General features: G+C 35.2%; 1 protein-coding gene across 1 annotated transcript in view; it reads left to right on the top strand.

The window, feature by feature from the left end:
• The first annotated feature begins 1,089 nt into the window (after positions 1-1,089).
• Positions 1,090-11,446, top strand: part of LOC108726439 (protein rhomboid) — a 131,051-nt gene continuing 120,694 nt past the window's right edge. The window contains exon 1 of the mRNA XM_018454011.1: positions 1,090-1,193. Within this exon, the coding sequence (XP_018309513.1) occupies positions 1,090-1,193 (104 nt within the window). The remainder of the gene's footprint in view (positions 1,194-11,446) is intronic.

Genomic DNA, 11,446 nt, shown 5'->3' with positions numbered 1-11,446 from the left:
CCATAAGAGTGAAATCATGTCAAAGTCAACCTACAACCCTATCAAAGGGAGTGCTGTGTCTTAATGCATCGCATAGGTTAACGATTAAATTACATATCGCGGTCTGTAGCATCCGTATATCTGGAGCTGCATTATTTAATGTTTTACGTTTACTAATCAGCATTAAGCTGCGCTATTACTAACAATATGAGATTAATAGCAACAGTACTCAATAGTACTAACATATATGATAATTATAACAAATATTGGAAATAGGACTTACTGCCAGTTTAATAGCTTGAAGCTCATAATGCTCACTGAACCAGTAATGTTGACTATCTTTTTGCAAAAAAGTCGTAAAATATATAATATATATATATATAAAATTATAAATAATTTTATTAATTTTTTTCCCGACATTACATCAGCACTATATTTATTTCCACTTTTTACAATTTTTTACTTGCTAAATCGCATCGAGTTTAAAAAATTTTACTGTTTAATCTTCAACGAAGTCGACAGTTATCTGATTCGAATTCAATTTAAGAATTAAAATGTTTATTAAGTTATTGAATATAAGTTCTTTGTAAGAGATGTACTCGATCATATGTTTGATTTAAGTACTTATCGTAGAAACCTGCAAATCGGATTAAAATACTATTTCTGTTTATTTATAAATGCTCATATACGTGTCACTAATATAATATGTAGCATTTTATTTTTTCGGTTTTTTTATATTTACATGTATTTTGGTATTACAATTGTTATTTTGAAATTTTAATGATATTCTCAATTTCATTCATTAATTCTCTCTTAACTGGATCAAATAGATGATACTATGAGATATAAATATTATAGTGTGATAACTATAGAAATCTTTTGATTACATTCGATTTTCGAAGAGGACGAGAGGGACGCGAGATTTTTTTGTAAAAATCTGTCTAAATAGCTATATATACCTACTTAGTAATCTACACTATTTTTCAAAGTCGTTGCCACATCCATATCACCTTCTTATCATTCCACTTATCTATCCATCGACGCAGACATTCTCTCTCTCCGCTTGCCCCCGCTCTTGTGCTAGAAAACGATTTTCGCGATGGGGTTAGAATGGATTCAGCGAGATTAAGCAGGCAGATACCAGCAGGATTTAGTCGAAAGTGCTTGCAGGTAGCAAGGGAGAAGGAGGAGAAGCAGGAAGTGGAAACGACGGAGTGAGAAGGATAAAAGGAAATAGCGGTGCCATATATAGTGAGCTTTTTTACGAGCAGCTCCGAGAAGCAAAGTACGTTTACGAGCTTACGGCTCGATGTGCGCGAAGTGTCGGCACCCGTCGACGACGGGAGCACAGGCGACAGGCGTCCGTAGTCCGAGCACGCGTCCTTACCTGCCAGAAGTCAATTTCCTCCTTCGAAGAAGGAGGTCTTCCTCGCCGGTTCCTTGCTCTCTGGGGAGAAGCTTGTCTTCGTCCTCTTGTCGAGAATGGCCTCTCCTGGTTCGTTCCTTTCGTCTCCTTCGCAATGTTTTCCGAGAACTTTGCAACTTTTTCTTCTGAAAGCTTCCATTGTTCGTCGGTTTAATAAATTCGGCAACGTGATTCGTTTTTAGGCGAAAATTGGGGCTTTAGACGGTTTTCCGCAACAATTAGCGCGGATTTCTAGATGAGTAATACAGCACGTGGGAGCGTCCGTGTAAAAATAACTCGATGCACGATGTATTGTAGTGCTTTCCAGCAAAGGACACAATGTAACACAGTGATCATTTCATCTTTGTTTAAGGGGATGCTGGAGTGACCAAATTATCACATTACAGTCGTATAAAAATCTTCGAATTGACTGAACGGAATAAAAAATCCTTTTATAGAATTAAAATAGACGTAAAATTAGGAGGTGGTGCAGTGGACCTTGTACTAAAATCAAAAAAAAATTTTTTAACATTCTTTCGATTTTAGTACAAGGTCCACTGCACCACCTCCTAATTTTGCGTCTATTTTAATCCTGTAAAAGAATTTTTTATTCCATTGAGTCAATTCGAAGATTTTTATAAGACTGTAATGTGATAATTTAGTCACTCCACCATCCCCTTAATAGTGACAAATAACAAGGATGTAATGTTCACTGTATTATCTATGTCTCTTACTGAAAAGCTCCTTGAATCCATTTTACAACTGCGTAAGTGTAGTTGTAGTGGTGGTGGTTGTAGAGAAAAATTGACCAATCACAGTCGAATTTTTCCTCATATTCGACAATTTTTTTAAATCCTAAAACAGTAGAAAAAATTTGAGTCGGACAAAAATATGCAGATTGCAGACGGAGGAAGTAAAAATATGATTGCAAACGAAGAATTAAAACAGGATATTCAAAACGAAGAGCAAAATTTCTTAAAAAGTAATATTTCTCAACGAATCTGTGAAGCGATTATTTTTTTTATTGTTCTAATATACCTAAATGTTTTACTTTTGGACTCGAAGAGTTTTCTTCTTCATTCATCTTCTCTTACTTTCTCTCTCATAGAAATAATACAATTTCTCCTGTATTCTATTATCTAGTATTTGAAACTAGACCTCATTTCTTCGAATTTGTCTCCCAATTAGAACGCTATTGCGCTTTGCGACTTTACGGTTGCTCGGGCGAAAATTCCCCGTTGCCCCCACCGGGCACGAAACCGTTGGTGGCTTTACCGTCGCCGCCGTTTGATTTATCACGAAATTTGCCCCGTGCACTCCCACGAGGGGTACCGGCCCGGGACGACGGTGGATGCTCTCGCGTGGATTCCTAATAATCTAATATGCCGCGACCTGAGCGTAATTTCATGCCTCCTCGGCCACGTGTAGCGTAGTTTTCCCTCTCTATCGATGTATAATCCAAGAGTGTCATATTCACCCTCCGCTCGTCCTCTACTCCGTCTCCCGTCCATCCTCGCATCGTCTTCCCCGTTTGCCGTTGGCAGACTGGTTACCTAGATGATCATAGTGACCGCTGGTGACTGGAGACTTGGAAATCCGATAACTTGGAAATCCGGATTAAATTCTCCCAACGGCAATGTAACTTGCGTATCTGTTTGTATGGGAAATGCACGTTGTGATTTATTGAAAATTCAATTGGAATTTGGAGAGAGTGAGAGAAAATGAGTCTTTATTTAATAATAATATCGTACAGTATTTATTTCATTATTTGATTTTGTTTTGTTGAATTCACCTTGTGTTTCTTTATAAGAGAATATTTTTGTGACTATAATTATATAGCATAATTATGGTTATTATTGCTATAATATTAATAATAATTAGTAGATAATAATAACTAAATGTATGTATAGCTCATACATATGCACCGGAATTGACTAGAAATTTCAGTTATTATTACTATAATAATGGTTGCAATTGCTGTAAACTGTAGTAAATTTATAGTAATAGTAACTGTAATTTGTATCATTTTCGGTGCCAACTACATTTTGTTGATATAGAACTAAACGAACAGTTATTATTACTAACATTATATCAGTAATAACTATAATTACGGTATATTGTAGCATGTAATGTACTAATGTTATAAATAATCATAAATATTAAAAACTTTTCTCTCAGAGTACGAATAAAATTGAAGATTAGATATGTACGAATTGTAATGTCGCTTTTTCTATAACAATATATACAAATAGTAATAACGATAATAAATACACTCGAAAGGAAGATATTCAATTCTCGTCTCGATTATATCAATTTAGTAAGTGAGTCTAGAATGAGGTCTATCGAGCTACATTTTCGCTCGCAATCACGCGGACTCTTTCCGGATTCGACGCGCGTCGCGAGGCATTAAACGAACATGTATAACGCGATGGATACGAGCCTCGTACCGCTTCACTCTGATCGGCTTTTATGCGCTTTACATGTACGCTGCGATGGATATCCGCGTGCACGGCCCGTCGCGCGTTAGACGCCTTCCATATTCTATTCTATTCTATTCTGTCAGTACGAGATACCCAATCTGCAGCTGCACGCGAGCGTACACATCGACCGAGAACTCGATTCCGTTTCTCGCTTTTGATTGTCGATCGTTTACATCGGCGTCGACAAGATTTTCCTCGAGAGGCACATACGATCGTTAGAATTCTCGTTTATTTTCACAAAAATGTTTATTTTTACAAAAAACCAATTAATGGATAATTTATAATATAGCAACGTTTTTTTATTATAAATTAGTTTTTATTTTTTATTATAAATTTATTTGCGTAGAGAAACGTTGTCTTGCATATGGTTCCCTTATCTATATACTTTAAAAGTAAATTCAAGAAATTACATTTTTCAAAAAAGAGGAGAAACTAGTTTTCAACTTACAGCAAATTATTATTAATCAAATATGATCTGCAAAAAGATTTTATACTTTTAAAAATATGAGCAAATGTTATTTTTGTCATTTTCGTTTTTTACAACCTAAATGTATTGATTTTTGACGGACGGAGTAACCTGTATATAACTCATTCATGATAATAATTCGAAAATCATATTTTTGTGTTTCGAAATAAGGGAATGATATCGTTTGTAAAATGAAATTTGAATGTTTGATATAGATTTGTTACACACCGCACACATAATATTATTGAAAAGTTTTAATTTAATCTTCTTTTCCTTCATCGAAAAATCATGTGATTTTTTGCGAACTCTTCATAGTGCTCATGGATTTTTATCTCCGAGAATCTTCTCGTGCTGTAGGACAGCATATTAGAATAAGCGAAGAACGAGGCTGATATACTCGTCGCGAAAGGATTCGCTTGAGCGATTTTTACAAAGGAACAAACTTAATCAAACCATTTGATCCAATCTTTCTGGATATCAAGTTATTCCAAGAAATACCTCCTCGTTTTACATCGAATAATAACGTAGAATATATCCGCGCGATGTATCGTGCGAGGTTGTGCCGTGCTGGAAAAATATGTGTCAAAAAGAGGAGAATCACATAGAAATTATTTATTCGCACTTTACTCGCATTTGTAATTTTGTTTGTATTGCTGCGCGCGTGCGATAAATAGCATTTTAATCTTGCCGCAGCAATATGCGCGACGCAGCAAGTTGATATCGTACCGGAATTATTTACTCGCGCATTTTACGCGCCTGCCAAAGTTTATTTGTTTTCGCAATATAAAGATACTTTTATATGTTTGTGCAGTACGTACGATTTTAATAATCTCTTTATAACATTTTATTCCCAATAGACACAAAAATATTCCAAAATCTTGTGCGAGAAATCTTTTTTTATATTTATTAGCACAAACATGATGATTAAATGGCTTTTGTAATTTACTATTACGATTTTTATTACGACCCGATCAATTTTTATAACAAAATTGAGCATAAACCTAACAATTTTGCATAAACTTAAGTAATTGCTTTCCTAAATTGAAAGATGCTGATGTTTCAGAAATACATATTTTTATATCTAGAGTTAAAATATTACCAAACATTTGTTTTTGAAATATTTATCGTCTGCAGTTTTAGGACACTCAGTATATTTCTTTATGTAATTTCTTATACACGATAGGATATCTGCACTAAATTATATATCGCAACAGCGTGTTTCTGGATTAACTGAAGCGAGCACAAAGAAATACGTCAAAAAATTCGGTGAGTGCACGCGAAGTTTTTAAAAGTTCGCGTCGACTCATCGCGCTTCTAACTTCCCAAGTTGTAATAACTTATGAAATGAACTTCTAAATAATTCATTTGATTCGGCTTCGTGACTTTGCATGATATTACCCCCGCAGTAAGATTAAAGCGATATTAACACGACAGCCAACGCAGCAAAAAGCACGCGATGTCCAGTGGTTGCGATAGATCACCCTTTTGTCAGACTGCGCCTCTAACTTCCCGTTGAGCTTTATACTATTTTGACAAGACATTCGCGGAACCAGCACAGCCTCGCATAACGCTTCAATTTGGCCTTTCTCAAAGTGGAGCACGCGTTTCTCGAGGGATATTCCTTGACTTACGTGAGAATATCTAGAGATATTGCGTTAACTGAACATTTTGTGTACTATACTTGCAAAATAGAATTAATCTTTTTAACTGTAACTTTTTAAACGTTCAGTAGATAATTACAAGTAATTGCAACATAATTTATATTTTCCAGAGACTATATTAAAATTATCCAACAGCGAAAATTTACAGCACTCGCGTGGCGCAAAGAAAGCTGAAGTTTCGCGATCGCTCAAAAGAGCAACGGGACCGCTCCTTGTCCGTTTAGTAATTAGAGGCGATAGTTCGGCAAGATAGTTAAGATCGTTACCGGCTCTTACTTTAGCCACTCCGATGTGGGTCAATTTCTTACTTCGCCGGCGACTTTGCGGAGGCGCCTCACGGAAAACTCGCGAAACCAATTTGATAATATCATTGCTCGCGCACCTCTGCACTTTCCTCATGGCCATGGCTACAGGAACAAAAAAATTACACATATATGCACACGTGCGTACGAACGTGAGCCAGCGAGCCGCCTGGGACAACCTCGCCACCTCGTCGTAACCGTTTTCCACCTTTCGTCTTCGAGGCTGCCAGCAGATAGAGATGCTGTGCTGACACTGAGAAATGGGAAAAGTCACTTTTCTATGTTCCTCTTTAAAGGCCATTCAACCGCTACGACGCGTACAACTCAAATAGAGATATTGTAATTTTTAACATAAATTTATTTAATTATAATTATAGAAAAATTATAATTATGAAAAGGTAAACAGGTAATAACAAACGAGAAGCATTCACGAAAAAAAAGATTTGTTTAAACAAAACTAAAAACTTCACTGATTCAGCAAATCTACGGCTGAACAGCTATTTTCCATGTTAAATTAACAAAGTTATACAGCTGAATAAAACTAGCGATTATAGATAATCGTATTTATTGTAATAGCACAGCAAATTTATTAATGTAGATAACTTTCTACTTTTTTTCGTGTTGAAATATCGTAACAATGCAGCTGCATGTCGGAATTATTTTACTTTTTCGGGAAAATTGTGTTTGAACACAATTTAATTTTTAAATCACCTGGTGTTTATGAAAGTGTTTTATGAATATCGAGTTGACAGACTAAAAAGATGCAATTGAATTTTCTGGCAGCGTGTCCTCTTCCTTTCATCACGGAGTAAATGTATTCGAGAAACATTACATTACGAAAGTGGTATGCCGGGAAAACTCTTTAAAAGAAGTGACAAATGGATGTGGCGTGATCTATGAATATTCATCATGTCAGTACGCGGATAACGCGATGGCAGAACAATGTTTCAGTCTTCAAAAGTACACCATGTCAACGACGAGATATGGAATACTATGTTAAAGATATTTTGTTGGATTCGATTCGCGAAACAATCGTATGCCAGTCAAACTGCAAATCGCTTATCTATAATATTTTGCCGAGAGCAATCGAATAAAATACAATTCTGTTACATTATGAATTATTACACAGTAATGAGATATAAATTTAATATATATGTATAATTGATTTTTAAAAAATTTAGTTGCAATATTATCTAAATTATTAAAAGTATTTTATGAAAAAAAAATAAACTATTAAATTTATTGCTCATTGAAATGTTTTTAATGGGTATAATTTTGCACTGTAATTTACTGTTTTAATAAAACCAGAAATGATGAAGCGCGATAAATAAAAATAAAAGGGGAGGGAGAGATATCTCTTTTATTTTAAAGATGCGGGTTACGCGTTACGAAGCTTATGAAGCGTTTGTAGGTTGTGTAATTTTGAGTTTGGAAAATTAAAGTACACCATGTCTCCTCTTTGCTTTATAACTCCATAATAATTTCATAATTAATTTTGTTTCTACTTGTTCTTACACAGTAATTATTGGATCGAGCGAGTAGTAGCTCGTCGAGATCTTTAGGATGCCTTAATCACATTTATTAGACCCTGAAAATTCAAGAAGCGTATAAAATTCATACTGTAACTTGGACGGGAACAACTCGGCGGAACTTCTTGATAAAGATAGCGCCGCTTCCTCGCTGCAATTTCCATAACTGGCAATTTTTAGCGGGCTCGAACGCGTCGACTTATTCTTAACCGCGCGCACTAATTACTCCGGATAAAGTAGATGGGTCTCTGAGTACGAGTAAATTAGTCGCTCGATCGCGGATCTTGGATTGTTTCTCTGTTTCTTTGTCACGATCATCCGTAATTAAGAACGCCGAAATTAAATTCTGATCCCGGTATAAACACATAACAGGTCGTCGTTACACGCGGTTGCTGGGCTTTTTCTCGAAACACTCTACTCACCTCGACACACTTCGGTGCATTCAATCAATTCGGCGTAGCTCGTTTGCAATTCTGCAGGCCAACAGACGAGTCTCGATACACCCCGCTAGTGCAATTAATCAGTATCCTTGAAACGGTTTTTTCTCTCTCTTTCTTTTGAATGTGTTTTCGGTCTTTCATTCTCTCTTCCTTCCATTCTTCTACACTTCTCTTTTTTTTCTCTTTCGACCTATAAGCAGCAGGCATCGAGCGTGCACCTAACCACCTGTACTTCGAGTCAATGTTTCATACGCAGACGACCCCTTTCTCGACCTGTTTCCTTGAACCCTAATATATCAGTCATATCGCTAATTGGAAATCGCTCCTGCGATCTACAATGTCTCACGCGGCATACCTGCAATTAAATGTGCGTTTACCGCGAACCGTCAGCCATGTCAGACTTTTACATTAGAAGGAAAGTTTCCGGTCTTTCCTTCTCTCACTTTTTTTTTTGGATTGACGGAAGATGCCACTCGTTGCTTGATTGCAGCATAACGGGCATCTTTCCGCTTTAACTTTCAAGTACGTAATTTAATATATATATATATCCTTGAAATGTATGAATTTAATTTTAATAATTAGTTTTTCTTTTAGATATTGAAATAAAATAAAAATATTTTTAGAAATATAATTACAATATCCCCCCCTCGATATCATTTATTATCTATCGCTTATTCTTTATTTAATCATGTAACAATAAGAAAATCTTTTCTTTCCATATCTTCTTTTGTCGTACTTTAAAGTTAACTTTTAGTTTAAAAAGATTTAATTTGTGCGAGAGAGAGAGAGAAGAGTAAAGGAAGTTAGCACAAGTTTAACGTTTTATCATCACGAATGTCGTCATTGGATTTGCATGGAATTATTATAAAAGGAGATTTGTTCGAACATATTCTTCTCAAATGCGATTTTTAGCAGTAAATTACTATATCTATTGAACGATAATAAATTTCCATTAGCATGTGAACTAGAGTAATTAAAGAGACTGATTGTGAAAGAGATTATGTATCTATCGAGGTATGAAGGTAACTTACGTTTTGTATTATATATTATATATACGTATAAATATAAATATAAATATACATATTTCCCTTCAAAAAGGACAGGATGCGATACATGTACCTTATGATACGCGTGTCACGCAGAATAGATTTCCGCGCTGATGCTTTTTAATTGGCGTGGATGTCACGATTATATGAAAATAAAATGTGCTCATTACAAGCACAGATTTCCATTAGCTGAAACTGTTTGTAATGAATGTTTACTAGGGCTTGAATAATATGACGATGTAAACATATGTGTCCGATGTTTTATATATTTTATGCTTACTTTTTTACAGCGTTTGTAATTCACATCCATGATATACAACTGCCATGGAATATATTAACATTTTATCAGCGTAGTAAAATTAGTATGTAGAAATTGGCAAAATAAAGTCGACATAAACAAGTCGACAAGATGAGATTTTTTTATTTAAATTATATAATACATTATAAATTTAACAGATAAATCTTTCTTCCTGCCGTTTCTTATTGAAAATAAATTGAAAATTCTCATTTTTATATGTTATATTATTATTTGTTATATCATATCGAGTATTAAAAAAACAAAAGGGTTGATGTTATAACATTATCGCTTATTGTTATAATATTTGCATAAAAATATCAGATATAAAATGTAAAGTATTCATTATATAATTTTACTTCATATGCAGACACATTGCAATACTTTAATATTATCAAATAAATTTAATTATACTGTCAACAACTTAATTCATTGGAAGTTGACGGTAATTTTACAGCTAATTAAACAAATTAAAATTCATGAAGCTTTAATTTGAAGTTAATTTTACAAGCGTTTAAATCGCGTGAAAGGTGTTTCCTCCCCCCCCCCCTTTAACTCGTCTTCAGGCAAAATGAAATCGAATGCTCGTGCTTCGATTAATCGCTGATCAATCCGATCGCGATACTCGCGCGCCGGTCGTTACGTAAGTGCATGTGCTGTAAGTACTTAGCGTGTACAAGTATTCACCATCCGCACGTGCATCTCGAAACCAACCGGGAAGCAAACTGAAACGGTGGTGGTGCGGTCGCAGCGGTGGCGCACGCGCCACCAGATAGCGGGAGACGGGAGAATGGTTTATCTCCCTGGCGCCATAAACGTTGCAGATATTATGGATAGTGGACTGAGTTACGGGCCAATATTTCTTCGTAATTATTCTACGCTCCTACGTAACGGGAGAGATAGCATCGCGGAGAGAAGCCAGGTATAAGGGGGCTTACACCGTACCGCCCGCGCCACTTTCCTCCCAGATCGTCAGGCCGCCCTCCCTTCGCGCCACGTCCGAATTTAGATTGTGTTTTTTATTACCATCCTCGTACGTGATATCGGATTTTTTCCACGATCCGCGATCAGCGTAGTCGATTTATCAGTGTCGTTTGTATGCTTAACCGACGGTCTCGTCTCGTGCATTATTTTATCCACTCCATCGTCGTTCATTGTCGTCGTCACGATCGGAACAAAAAAAGCGAAGAAAATGAATAGTACTTAAGTTCAAAGAAACTTGTAACTTTTTGAATTTTTTATTTTGACACGCGAAACCTTAAGAATTTATAATTATCATGATTACAGCAATTCGAAAAAATGATTTTCTGTGTCATGTATCTATTTATTACACTGCCAGAATCAGAAATATGGGTGACTTAATCGAGTCAAATAACATTTTGTTATTTTTAATTTCCATGTGTGTCAAAATGTAAATTAGTCCATTTTTGCGATTAGTTCCAAAGTAAACGACACTAATGCATACACTTAATAAATAATAAATTAAATTTGAATCGAATATATTTTCTTGAGTTATTTGAGTTATTTAATTGTTTAATTTCATTGTTTTAGTCAAATTAACGATGTATTGAGTAGAAACAGTGGCGACCTATAGAAATGATTAAAAATAACTCAAATTAAGTATAATTTTACATTATGAATTTAACAGTGTATTTCGCGTAGGTAATAGTTTTATGGAATCTTTTATATGTAAGAAACTTATTCTGGAAAAATTCAAGTCCAAAGCGATTTGATGACACTATAAAAAATTGAGAATTGAAGCAACTGTCGGGGAATAACTAACATTTGTATGCAAGGAATCTTTCATCGTCTCTTATTGCTATTCTTTAGAAAGAATTTTCCG

Source organism: Mycetomoellerius zeteki, unplaced genomic scaffold (assembly GCF_001594055.1).
Source record: "Mycetomoellerius zeteki isolate Tzet28-1 unplaced genomic scaffold, Tzet1.0 scaffold421, whole genome shotgun sequence".
Classification (NCBI taxonomy): Eukaryota; Metazoa; Arthropoda; class Insecta; order Hymenoptera; family Formicidae; genus Mycetomoellerius; species Mycetomoellerius zeteki.
Note: the sequence above shows the minus strand (reverse complement) of the source record. Positions and strands in the feature narration are given on the sequence as shown.